This window comes from Sorex araneus, chromosome 6, assembly GCF_027595985.1.
Source record: "Sorex araneus isolate mSorAra2 chromosome 6, mSorAra2.pri, whole genome shotgun sequence".
NCBI lineage: Eukaryota > Metazoa > Chordata > Mammalia > Eulipotyphla > Soricidae > Sorex > Sorex araneus.
This window is the reverse complement of record NC_073307.1, coordinates 75687776-75701949: the sequence shown is the minus strand read 5'-3', so window position 1 is coordinate 75701949 and position 14174 is coordinate 75687776. Positions and strand designations below refer to the sequence as shown.

Below are 14174 nucleotides of genomic sequence, written 5' to 3'. Positions count from 1 at the left end.
TTTGTCACTTTACACTTTGTCACTATACAAAGATGAAGAAACCCCTCTTCCTACTTTGCATAAGCAAGAAAAAAAATCCTTCTATTGTTAAAATGCTAAAATTTTGTGTTTGTTTAGAGGTTACCATTAGCTAATAAAAAAGATACAGAACATTGAATTAAAGGAATTTCTAGAAAACAAAATCTACATAGAAATTTTCCAGAGATACAAGGTAAAGAGAAAAGCTACTAAAATCACATTACTAGATCAGAGATTAAATTCCATGTCATCATTTTCTCTTGAATGCTGGAAGCATTTAAAAATTCAACATTTGAGCCAGAGAGAGAATAGGTGCTTGTCTTGCATGCAACCAATTTATCCCAGTTCACTGTACATAGTCCCCTGAGCACAGAGCCAGAAAGAGGGGGAGACACAGCTGGAAGTGGCCTCTAGCAAACTCCCCCAAAGTCAACATTCATCTTACAAACTATTATGTATTAAAGGACTTAGAGTATCTATTGATCACAAAAGTTAATGCCATACACAGAGAATTCCTTCACTGCCAATTAAGCTAGAAATATAACAAAAAAGAAATAATAAAAATGATAATATATAAAAATAATGCTACTTTTTGAGTATTGATAACATATAAATAATAATTGCTACATAATATGAAGATGTTTATTACACAATAATACAATTAATTTACATATGATTTAGGGAAACCACATATATAATTTTCTATATATGTTTCTATATATATTTCCTATGTAATTTTTTATAATTTTCTATGTCTACACAAGATGTAATTTTTGTGTATGTATGATAGCATGAACCAAGCACATACAAGACAAGTGTTCTACCACTGGGCTATATCCTTGACTTTAATATAAATATTTATACATTGTATCCGTATAATACACTATACTTGTTAATAAATAATTTACATAAATGTATGTGTTATAACTATAAATATATGATTTATAATTTAAATATATAAATACATATAATGTAAACTGTTAATATATTGCATATAATCAAACTGATATTACTCATGCTAATTGGTACCCTGGTACTACAAATAGATGGTGACTTCAGAAACTTTGGGCCAGAGTACTGTAACTAAAGTGTATGACTTCTGCAAAGTACAATAAAAGATGTGTGACCTCTTTGAGAGTGTGACTTCCCCTTTAGCATGTGTGAATGCCACAGTGGCCTATATCAAGGACCACAGCCTGAGTGTGCACAAACACTACCTTGAAAGAAGAGCACTGTACAAGCATCACAACCAACAGTGTCAGACCCCTGATAAGAGAGCTCTGCAGCCAAGACTGTTGCTACAAGAAGGAACATAGGTGAGCCCCTTGCTCACTGCAATAGCAGCAGTACAAAAGATGCTATGCACAAGATCAAAAGACAGAACAAACTGGTCAAAGGATATCTAATAGCTCTAGGATAAAAGATTTTTCTATAAATAGCTTTTTTTCTTTTCTTTTTTTTTTTTTTTGCTTTTTGGATCACACCCAACAATGCTCAGGGGTTACTCCTGGCTTTTCACTCAGGAATTGCTCCTGGTAGTGCTTGGGGAACCATATGGGATGCCGGGGATCGAACCTGGGTCGGCCGCGTGCAAGGCAAATGCCCTACCCGCTGTGCTATCGCTCCGGCCCCTAAATAGCTCTTTTTCTATAGGTCGCTTACACAAAGTCACAGGAGTAAAGATGCTCAGTGGTAAAAAGATATAGTCATTATGAAAAGTTGATTAATCCCATGAAAAATATTATCTCACTATAAACCTAAGAATTAAAATTACAGTGTGATGTTATTCCAGGCACGTGAAAATCAACAATAAATTCGCACACCTGGAACAAATTATTTTAAGAAATAATGAGAACAACTTTATAAAATAAAAGAAGAAAGAAAGATGTCAAATAGAAATTTTACATATAAGTTTTCTCACCTCAATTATATTACAACACACAAAAAAAAGCATATATGATTGAATAGGGGAGTTCAGGTTCAAAGAGCTAGGATCTTAATCTATACAGAGAGAGAGAATAAAGCACAATGGAAAATTTTGTGAAGGGTGAACACATAAAGGTGAGTATATTGTCTACCTCAGGGCTGCCACTTTTATATTTACATTCTCCAAGTTAAAAGATTATATGGCTTTCAAGTCACTGGATAAGAGCAAGATTTTAAAATGCAGCTAATAAGTTTAATAAGTTTAGTAATGGACTTACCATTCAAGGCATGCACTTTACTACTGGCCTACAACACTCACCAAATTTTGTATTTGTTAAAATACTTGTAAGCATAATTCTTGATAATGTGTCAAAACATTTAAGTGCATAACACACATTAAATATCAATAATTATTAGAGCTGCTTTAGGATATAATTAGAAAAAAGTTTGGTCAGGAATACTAAACCGCTCCTTTTTCCTTCAAGCTTAGTTTCCCTAAGGTTTTATCCAAATACCTCTATCAACAAATACAGTGTGTCCATTTTTTTAAAGCCATATGATTTTTATTATTCAAAAAGTTTACACAATGAGTTTGTTTATCACAGAATTGAGCTTTTTGTGTTTACTCTTTAATATTGTGGGACATAGATTAATATGCAAATTATTTGCAAATTATTATACAATCTGAACTGCACTCGCAAGAGCCTATGGCTTGGTATGGTGGCTGCTGGTATCTCCCTTTCAAAGATGTGAGGTAGTTTGGGAAAATTTCAACACATGGCAACCAGACTTGGATTAGAGTTCAGGTATTCTTATTAGGTCCTGTGCTTCTTTTACTCTGTCTACTTTCCTTTAAAAGAGAAAGGTTAAGGATGAACATGACTCATGAGATTATAAGATTTTAGGGATACTGCAATGGAGATGTTTGAAGGATTACATTAAATCATGTTCTCAATCTTTCAATGCCCCCCTATTTTACTGAGGGGGGCATACCTGGGACTAAAAGGCTACTATCAGTTGTGCTCATGGATTCATGCAGAACTAGGGATTGGACTCAGGGCTTCTACACGCAAAGCATGTCTTCCAGCTTTTGGGACTAAGTCCCCAGTTCCCAGACTGGTCAATGTTAAGTTGACGTGAGAGGGTTAAATGGGTGAGTTTCTTCCTCACTCCCAAGACCTTTGGCTACGAACAGCCTACAAACAGTAATCCATACGACTCTAGTCTTTTGTGAGGTGCTCACCCCAGGGGCCCCTAGTACCTTAGTCCTGCTGCCCTCAGATTGAAGAGAATAGAGAGAAGCATCCATGCACATGCTACCTTTTATGGCCTCTTTCACAGCAGAGTCCACAGGGAGTATATTCTTCTCCACCAGCTCCAGTGGGCCTGGCCGAAGTGCAATCTTTTCATTGAGATCATCTGCAAGTCGGGCTCTTTTCAGCTTCATTTGAGCAGTTGAAATGGACCTCTCTGAAGTGGAGGCTAAAGGGCCGAAGTTAAAAGGATTACTTCTAGAATTTGATACCTTTTTTTTGTTCTGTTTTTGCCTTTTAACCAAAACATTGTGTCACATTGTGCTCTACCATCCTAATAAATTTTCAATGCAGCCATCAGCATTACACATGGATTACCAGCAAAGACTAGACGCTTCGCTTCCTAATAAAGGCAAATACTCAGGCACACAGGATAGTTGAAAAACTTGCTCTGAGAGGATTTTTTTTTAAATGTGCAATTTGCTCATTCTGTGAGCAAGCAGTCCAAGGACCATCGTTACGTGTTTACCCTGGACTACAGCATTTGAACACACATCCTGTTCATATTGCTTAGCACAACTGATCATGCAGTAATTGATTATAAGTAGTTCTAGTAGTTTGATTTCTTAAACATCTCTGATTTGTCAATATTGTGATACTGATACAAACATCCAGCTTGTTGTAGAAAAAAATTCCTTTGAAGTACTTATTTAACAAAACAGAGGGATTTAAAAATCAAGTATGTTAAATAGTTTCTCATCATTTGGAGGATGAGAAAAATCACAAAACCCCATATCACTGGGATTCTTTCTCTTTTAGTTGGGCTCTGACTTACTTTTGAGTCAGAGGCAGGATCTAATCATCCAATTATTGTTCAAATTCAACACATTTAGAATCTGTAAGAGCTTATAGTCTCCAAATTTTGCAAATTTAGTTGAGATATTTACAGACAAACATCCCACACTCATTGTTTTATTATTATTAGACTACTAACCTAATTTTGTGTTTGATTTATTTATATCTCCACACAGGAGAAGTCTAGGAATTTCTTATAGTTGCAATATGTCAAACAGGTCTATAAGATGTATCTCCCAAACATTTAGAGTGAAGAGAAAACATCAATACCACAAACAAAAAAGCAGGAATTTCTAAAACCTAAATCATCTCCAAGGTTATTGCAAGGGTTTCTTGCTGAGCTCTCTGCCTTGGTGATCTTTTTGATTCACCCTGTACAATATAGGTTTGGTTTTCAGAAAATACTCCTCTGCTTTGCTGTTTTTTGTCTTTGTTTTCTTTTCTATGCTGACTATATGTGTTGAATCAAAGGCTTCACACATCAAGATAATCACTTTGCACCCCTGGTCCACCACTTTCTTGCATTTCCAGGATATGTATCTTTCTTTCATAACCATCCAAGTTTCTCAATTTTGTTTTGAAAGTCTTGCCACAAATCGAATCCCCATTCCTTCAAGAACTGAGATTTTGTATTGTATGCTCTCACTTCAGAGTTTGGTTTTTTCATTTCTCAGACTCTTCCTCCCCTTGATCCTCCTTCCCCAACTTAGCTCACCCCTGTACTTTTGATTCCTTAGGTTTTTTAAAATTTTATAATGTTATTTTCATAAAGCTGTTCATAATAATTGATTACATTCAATATTTCAACAGCAATTCCATCATCATTTCACCTTCCCACCACCATTATTTCAAATTTTCCCACCACCACTCAAGCCTGCCCCACAGGGAGATGCTAGATAATTTATTTTGTATAGCTTGTTAGGAATAGTATGAGATGTCTGTAAGAGTCTATCTCACCATGGTTCAACAAAAAAGTAAAAAAAAAAAACATGCAGGAGATGCTGTGTGGCCACAAAAGTGGCCTCGTGCTTCCCGGAGTTCTAAAATTTTAAATAATTGGGGTCCAGAAACATCTCTGCAGTGTGCTGCTCAGTTCCGAGAATCATTTGTGACTCTGTAGATAATGGCCATTAACGTCTTTAATTGACCTCGAAGGCAGTTCGTTGACATGACAGCCAGGACTCCAGGAAGGGCCCAGTCCAGACCCTTGAAACCTGAGCATTTTGTGGATTTATTCTGGGGGTTGGAGGAATATCAGGGCAGGACGAGCCTGTGAAGATTGGCCACGAGGGTGGCAGTGATTGAGTTCTGGAGGTTTGTGGCTGCTGGGGTTCCTTTGGGGCAGGTGGAGAGAGAGGGCGCCTGTCCTCGTCTGAGGACCCCGGGTGAAGTCAGCCTGGAGCAAGGTCTAGAAACATCTCTGCCGTGAGCTGCTCAGTTCTGAGACTCATCTGTGAGTCCTGCTTCCTTAGGTTCTCTTAGCCTGCACTGCTTCCTGCCTTCTTCCCACAATGAGTATTCTATTTTTTAGTTATTTCTTTTTTAGTTATCTTTTATGTTTTTTTTTAAGTTATTTCTGTTTTTTCAGATAGCACCAACTAAGCATCAGGCCTTACGCTGGTGCTTCTCAAATGACAGACAATGAACCCTTGGGGAGAACAGGGGCCAATTCTGTACCTAACAGACCCTCGGTACTTTAGGAGACTTTTATTTTCTTGGAGTAGAAGAGAGAAACACCAGATATACTCAATAGAAATTGGGGCTGCTAGGATTCATGACCTCATATTTCAATTGGACTCTAATCATTAATTTTTGCAATGATTTTTAAAAATTATAGTGTTGCTATAGATTTAATGTTATAAATGTAAATATATTTGTAAAAGTTTGCAAAAGAAAATATAAAGAAAAGTAGATATAAAAAAACTTCTCATTTAGAGTCAACTGTTTTAAGAGTTGGGTACTTTCTTTCTTAAGTTTTTTAGGTGACTGTTGGGTCATATATCCTTCTTCACCGAATATGATTACTGTATCACTGTCATTCCGTTGTTCATCAGCACCAGTAACATCTCCATGTGTCCCAGCCCTGAGATTTTAGCAGCTTCTCCTTACTCGTTTTTCCCAATGATTGGAGGCTCTTTTCAGGATCAGGGGAATGAGATCTGTTATTGTATTTGACATATTGAATATGCCACAGAGCTTGCCAGGCTCTTCCGTGAGGGCGGGATACTCTTAGTAGCTTGCCGGGCTCTCTGAGAGGCATATATATATATATGCATATATATGTTTTTTCCTTTATTATGATGTGTTCATCCAGGAATATGTCACTCATGTGTGAGGCTCGGCCTGAGCATGTGGAAAGCAGCCTGGAGTGTGGTGGCAGTTGGGTAGTGAAGGTCGGCTACCCAATATGATAAGTAATATATATATATACATATATATATTACATATATACATATATATAAGTAATATAATCACAAAATCCTGTTAATCACCGATTTCTTGGGCGGGCTCATTTCGTCCTTTCGCTGAGATCTTAGAAGTCTATCTCGACTCAGCCCTCCTAATGATGTTGCACTGGGGGCTCTTCAGGGTCAGGGGAATGAGATCCAGCTTGTTACTGGATTTTGCATATGAATACACCATGGGAAGCTTGCAAGGCTGTCCCATGTGGGCAGGAAACTCTCAAAAGATTGCCAGTTTCTCCCAGAGGGAGAAGTAGGCTAAAGATATCACTTCTGAGAGCTTGCTTTTAAGTCTCTCTCTGGATGTTGGCCATTGATGGTATTACACACACCTGGGTTCCTCTGCCAGTACCTTCATGCATGAGGCCTGTCCGAACATGTGGAAAGGGGCCTCCAGCATGGCTGTAGCTAGGTTCCAGTGGTCTTCGCCCACCAGGAGCTCTGCTTGGGGTGGGGAGGGAAGCTGGAGCCCATCCCCTCTGAGGGGCCCCAGGCAAGACAGCCAGGCATGCGGGCAAGAGACTCTCTTATTATATATCTCTTATTATATATAATAATATATAAATATATATATGTGATATATATGTATGTATATTCTTTTCTCACCTGACTTTAACTGTAAACATAGTGCATTTCACTAAACATTATGTTTTATGTCTTTTATCATTAAATCATTCTTTTTTCCCCTTTGGCTAGTCTTGGGAGACTTTTAATTAGGTACTAATTCAAAAGATCAGGTTTACTATGTTCAGTGGCCACTCCCTAGTTTAAGCTTTCCAAACATCTTCTGCATGCTAAGTTCAAAATTACAGAAAAATATTATTCCTTTAATATTTAATAGACTTGCTTATGATCTATTAAAGATATTCAATCACATGGACGTATCATTAACACTTCCCTATTATTGGAATTTTAAATATAATTCTCTTTATTTTCCTTTGTGTCAGATATTAGAAGTTTATTATTAGCTGAAAGATGGACACTCTTTTACAAAGGTTATATATATTGGACATTCCTGTGTGCTCAGGGGAGAAGGCAGTATAGCTAAGATTGGAACCTAAGTCTAATATATCTTAGTTCTATGATTTCCCAATTTGTCTATATAGTTAAAAAGACTGGAATGGTTCAAAACTACTATTTTTGTAATGGTGGGGGAATTTTTAATTCTTAGTAACTATACAGAGATCAAAGGACTTTGGCAAATGGTCCATCATTTTTCAGGGATCCCCTAGTTGGTAACATGGAGTCTTACCTTGGAGTATGTGCATATTAGCCAAGTCAGCACGTCGGGGCCTGGTTCTGCCCTGGCGCCTCAGGGCGCCTTCAGTCTGCAACACAGAATTAGTACTGCTATCAACCTCATGTAATTGCTCACTCAGTTTTAGTGTCAAAGAATCTAAGTTTTGCTCCAAATACTTGTTTTATGATAAATGGAACATGTAAATATCCCTGGTTCCCTATATTTTGATAAAGGGGCATGTACAAATATTTCTGTGGTAATTATAGGATGAAAAAAATAAGATAAAGAAATTTAAAAAAAACCCTTAAGCCTACAACAGTTAAATAAAGTCTTTAAAGTGTTGGTCAGGTAAATATTAATAGAATTGTATATAATCAGTCCTAGTATTTTACTCTTAAGACAGTCACAATATTAACTGAGATCAGAAGTTAAATGTAACCTAAATATTCCTAGTGCATAGCCTGTTAACATATTCTCCTTTCTTTATTGACCTAGTTTCTCTTTTAGGGTAGGCTAAAATGCAATGCCTGCTGCCAGGCCCAGTGCCAGGTGAAGACAGTTAGAGGCTATTCTCTAGATCTTATCCTCTCCATGGTGCAGCTATCTGTAGGGACAATGTGGTTACTATATTTCTGCATTTCTTATGTGACCTTTGAGAGAGATCTGTGGATCACTCTAGTTCAGTTAAAATATGATTGCTTTCTAGGCAGAAGTAACCCTGGCCTTTCTCAGGCTGCTTTGAATAGTTACAGAGCCCTGCTTCTTTCTTTGCCCACAAGCAAGTTGCAAGACTAAAATTCTTAGATAAAGAAATTCTAGGAGACTTGTGGGGACAGGTTGAAGAAACCCTATAAAGGACACCTTGAACAAAGGAAGGCACAGATATGCTGCCTGAGCCCATGTGCTGCTTGCGCCCACCTGGCAGAGCACATGCGGTGCCCAAGCACATGTGTTGCCCGCACCTCCCCTCTTGAGATGTGTACTTTCATGCTTTCATGTCCAGTGCTAGGATGTGTGTAGAGCTCTCTCCATCCTCGGAGAAGCCCACATTCTCTCTTGAGCGCGTTACTCCTACTATTTTTCTTTTCCGCTTATCCTTTCCTCCTTCCCTCAAAACCCTCTAAATAAAATCTGTTACTTCAAAAAAAAAATAAAAAAATTCTCGGAGAGCAAGAGTCTCTGCTTTTACTTCTGACATATAATACCAGTAACTTCTAAACAGTATTTGTATTACAAAAATTAATTTACAGAGATTTACTCTGAGGGCACAGGATATAAACCAGTTCCCCGTGAGATGCTAAACACACAGAAACAAATCCAGTTCCATTTGCTTATAAGTAAACCACAGATAATTTCCATATAAAATGATCATATTTGACAATTTAATGGAAATTTTTTAAAATCAGATTTTTGTTTCTGAGAAAGGGGCATGTATTAAAGAGTAAAACAGCTTACAAATTAACTTTACTATTAAAAATCTCTATGCTCTATACTAAATCTTTGCATTGCAACAATTCTTCTCTATATCAACAATATTGAGGAGGTTTTTAAAAATGGCATTTAACAAATTGGTATCTTCAGTTAATAGACTTTGTACCAGTTCCAGAATTTTAAATTTATAGGAATAAGATTTCATATGGGGTGGAGGGCTGGCAGCTCCATTGAGCTGGTTGTGGAAATTTTACTCTTGAGCCAAAGCTCAGCATTCTTTAGCCAAAACTCAGCATCCATACCCTGTGTGTAAGTTCAAAAGGGCAGTTTAAAAAAATAATTACCTTGTCACTATCCAAATGTTTTCTTTGCTCATGGAATTCAGCGGGGCTTTTCAGTGCTGAAACAGAAAAACCAAGATGTGAGTAGATGCAAACTTCAGATTCTGATCACCATAGCAGCAACTGCCCGTGAGCTTGCTGAGCTGTGCACACATGAACATGAACGCCTTTATTATGCCACAAGCAACTGGAGAGGAAAGGTCTGGAGGCCATCACCCTTCCTGAAGCCAAAGGATACGAAGGAGGGTGGAGTTTAGGTCTTAGAGAGGAGTCAAAACAGATGCAGAACGGGCGACAGGAAGAGAAGTGACCAAGACAGATCATTCCAAGTTCCTGAGAAAGTGTGGGCAGTGGTGTTGGAGGTGAAGGTGGGGATGGGGTTTCCTGTGGAAGAGTTGTAAATGAAGTAATATTCTAGTTTAAGGGAGATGGTAGATTGAACTAACCTGACTCTCTCTTTGACTTTGTTACATCCTTAAATATGATGGAGGCTTTGGCTTTGTGGGGAGGAAGGGTGTATTTTATTTTTTTCAATTTCATTTTTTTATTGAGTCACCATAAGTGACACAGTTATTAAGCTGTTCATGATCAAATATCATTCATACAATGATCCAACACCCATCTCTCCACCAGTGTCCATTTTCTACCAACAATGATCCCAGTTTCCCTCTCGCCATCCCTCTGACCCCGCATCCCCCCTCTTGTATTCCATTTTTAGGAAGGAATTTATAACTTGGATAAGGTATGTGGCATGTCAGTAAAGACATGCAATGGGGGTGAATGAAAAGCACAGAATTAGACATTGAGTGTTGCAAGGAAACCCATGGAAATAGAGAAATATAGCTCCAACCCTGAACAAGTGGGGAACTAAGAGTCACAGAAACATATACACTTGCCAGAGTCACAGAATTAGAGCCACCAGGCTTCTAGGGCCTCTAGCAATCTTAATTTTTAAAAAGTGTGATGTTCAATATCTTTGATGGATATATATTCAAAGATCCTCCAAAAATTGTATAATTTTTTAAAAGTGTGTTCAAAATATTAACATGCAGAAGTCAAAGCAGTCATAAATAATCCAGACAAAATGGCAGTCTCCTTTTTTTCCCAGTAATTACTGTTCCTTCTCCACATTTTACAGCACTTCCTCACAATGATTTACTAAACCTTTCTTGTATTTGAAAGTCATTCAGCAAAATATAATGCCTCAAATTAGTTTTATTGATTTTCTGAAACAATCGTTTTGTTTTGGGGTCACACCCAGCAGTGCTCGGGGCTTAGTCCTACCTAAGTGCTCAGGGATCACTCCTCTAGGGCCTGGGGACCATGTGTCGCCGACATAAAACTTTAAAGGGCAGGCACCCTATTGCTATGGTCCTCCCTAAAACAACATAATCTAAAGTGATAAACATTCACTTTTCATTATGTGGTGAGGTAGACCAGAGGTTTATAATATATTGACAGGGCTAGAAAGACAGTACCAGGACTACAGTGCTTGCTTTGTAAGCAGTCAACCCAAGTGTGATCCCTGAGTGAAGAGCCAGGAGTAAGGCCTGAGCACAATTGGGTGTGACTCAAAATCAAATGGACCAAAAAAATAAAAAGAAATAAATTGAAATAGAGTATTTTTTGGAATTTAAGTCTGAACAAGTTGGTAAATCACAGTTCAAATATTATTCTAATAGACATGGACTCATGCTGCAGACACTGAATATTTCATGACTAGTCAAACTTGAGGCCTCTTGTATATGTATGTCTGTGTGTGTCTGAGTGCATGTGTATTATAGTTCATTTGATCCTTAATACTATTCCATATGTGAGCCTTCTTTTCAGATGAGTATGCTGACTATCAAGTAGATTCCTTTGTGATTGGTAATTGGTGACCAAGATGCCCTCTGTTCAGGATACTGCTTGAGATGTGAACTAAGTTTTCTCACTCCCAATTTATGCAAACATTAACGTTATTGACCAAAGAACCACAAAGAATCCCAACTGATTGCCTTTTGCTAAGTATTGTGGAAAAATACCCTACTCACTGTGCCTAGTGTATTCAAGGCTTCCTTTCTTAGAGGAAAAGCTTAAATTGAAGTTTGAATATGTAACTTGAATATCACATTTCCCATTACACTAACAATAAGTGACTCTTTGCTGCTTCTCGTGCCTAGAATGGATTTCTTGGGAAATCCTGCCATTTCAAATGTTCGCCACTCTTAATTTTACCCTGATACTGACCTTAAGTAATCATCTGTAGAAATGTGCACTGTTCATGAATTTTCTCTGCTTTGGGTCTGGTCATCCTTAATAAATAAGCTGGTTTGTGTCTTTATGTATTTGATCAAAGTTTTAATTTATATTGATGGAGTGCCTAAAAGCAACTTCAATTTCTTCAGACAACCATATCTTACTAATTCTACTTGAAGTCCAGCTAGTCTTGGTGAATCTGTCTGTACCAATGTTCACTGATAGGCCTTCAATTCTGATGTTTTATAAATTGGTGTGCTTTAATAATTTCCACACTACAGAAAAGGAATGATCTTAGTAACAATATAATAATTTATATAACAATAGCATATGCTTTTTGTGGAAGAAGCAAAATTAAGGGATGAATATAAATCTATCTTGAGATCACATAATCCAACTCAACTGATTACAGTTGGATTTAGGAAATTTGAGAAATTCCAATTCTAATGTTCTTGTCCCTGAGGTCCTTCAATTATTATTAATAAAGTCTATTAGTTGTTCTAAGCAGCATTTTATTTTCTGTGTGTTAGTTTGGAGAGCCATAATTCATCACTTCTTGGTGTGAACAATTCCCCTGTGAAATGAGTTGTATAGTTTAGTCTTCAGATTCCAGGCACACAGGGGTCCTCTGGAACTTTCTACCACAGGGTGGAGGGAAGAATGATGGTTTAGCAAGGATTTGGGAAGAAAGCCAAAGATTCTCTACTGCATGTTACTGCACACTCTTCTCGGTGCTTAAGAGATATTATACAGGTCAATGACTTAAGGTCACACTGAGAACTATCCTGTGATTGACATTTGCTTTTTCTGTGACTCCAGAGAAAGTGGATTTTTAAATACTTCTCTTGAGGGCCAGCAAAAGGCATAATGTAACTCTAAACAGCCCCACAAGTTGACTTGTTGGAAAGTACATAAAGGAACACTTGCTGCCAGCCTTGGGAGTATCAAATGGCAACATTTATATTTAAGGAACATTGACATTTAAGATTGAGAAGGAATTTTGTTTCCTAAATTAAAAAAAGTCAGTATGATTTCAAATTAAAATATGATTGTAAATTCAGTCAGTCACACATCCAACTTGTTCCCCCTGGAGGAAAATTAATCCCTTCTCACCAGGGAATCTGTGTTCTCGCCTCAGAGTTTAGTTACGGGTTATTCCTATTTCAGTCCCTGCAACTCCAGCTAATTTTGGGTCAGCTGTTTGTATAAACATTTGCTTACTTAGAGCTCAGAAGAGATCCCGAGATAAGAACAGGGCTCCTGCAGTCTAAACTACAGCAGAAGGCCACAAAAAATGGAGAAAATGATGAAAAGGAGGGTTCTAATTCTCCAAAGTTTATGGGATTTAAAATTGCAGCTGAGAACAAAGCAGGCTGTGGCCTATGGCAGGAATTCTCTCCTGGGATGATAACTTACAGGCCTCTCTAGAAAACCCAGGCCTTCAGGATTGTGGATAAGAACTAAGAGACAATATCAAAGAAATGGAGCATCATCATCATCATTATCATCATCATGCTCCATTTCATCATCATCATTCCGCTGATCATAGATTTTCTTGAGTGGTCTCAGTAACGTCTCCATTTGTCCTAGCCCTGAGATTTTAGAAGCCTCTCTTTACTCGTCCTTCCCAATGGTGCTGCATTGGAGGCTCTTTCAGGGTTAGGGGAATTAGACCCATCATTGTATGTCCCCAGACTAGTATAAACAATCTTACCTGGAAACACCAGAAATTATAATTATCACCCTCTTTAGACCCATAGAAACCAAAGCTCTTGTGGTGAACTGCATTTTAGCAAGCTTTCCAGTCACTTCTGATGCACAATTTTGAGAAACACTGCTTTGGAGTTTTTACGTTCTGTGGGTCCTTGATGGGGATTCTTGGCAATTTTAGATGAGATTTAATAGGGAGTTTCTAAGTCTTATTTTCAGTTTTTACAGAGATTGTAGAAAAGGGTATTTTCCCTGATAAAGGCTACTCAGACTAATAGTGACCTGTCATTTCTCATTACTGGTTCTTAGAATTACAAATTGGTTTAGTTAGTTATTCTTATTTTTAAAAGCATTGAGAGAGAGAGAGAGAGAGGTGCCTGCCATAGAGGCAGGCTGGGGTGGGGAGTGGATTGGGGGGATAGGAGGGAAACTGGGGGCACTGGTGCTGGGAAATTACACTGGTAGACGAATGGGTGTTGGAACATTGTATGACTGAAACCCACTCATGCACTGCTTTGTAATGCTCTATCTCACAATGAGTCAATAAAATTTAAAAAAATTAAAAAGCATTGATTGTAAGTTTAATTTATTATAAACAGATACATGAATGAATAAGGCATGCATAAATATGTTATTTGTAAGGAAGTGTTCTGTGGGAAGAAGAGAAGCTATTTCACATGTGGAATCTATAGTATAATTA

General features: G+C 37.6%; 1 protein-coding gene across 1 annotated transcript in view; it reads right to left on the bottom strand.

Annotated features, from left to right (window-relative positions):
- Positions 1-14174, bottom strand: part of MYOCD (myocardin) — a 108981-nt gene that overhangs the window by 50903 nt on the left and 43904 nt on the right. The window contains exons 3-5 of the mRNA XM_004603891.2: positions 9530-9585; positions 7767-7842; positions 3265-3426 (exon numbers count right to left, since the gene is read on the bottom strand). Coding sequence (XP_004603948.2) covers positions 3265-3426; positions 7767-7842; positions 9530-9585 — 294 coding nt within the window. The remainder of the gene's footprint in view (positions 1-3264; positions 3427-7766; positions 7843-9529; positions 9586-14174) is intronic.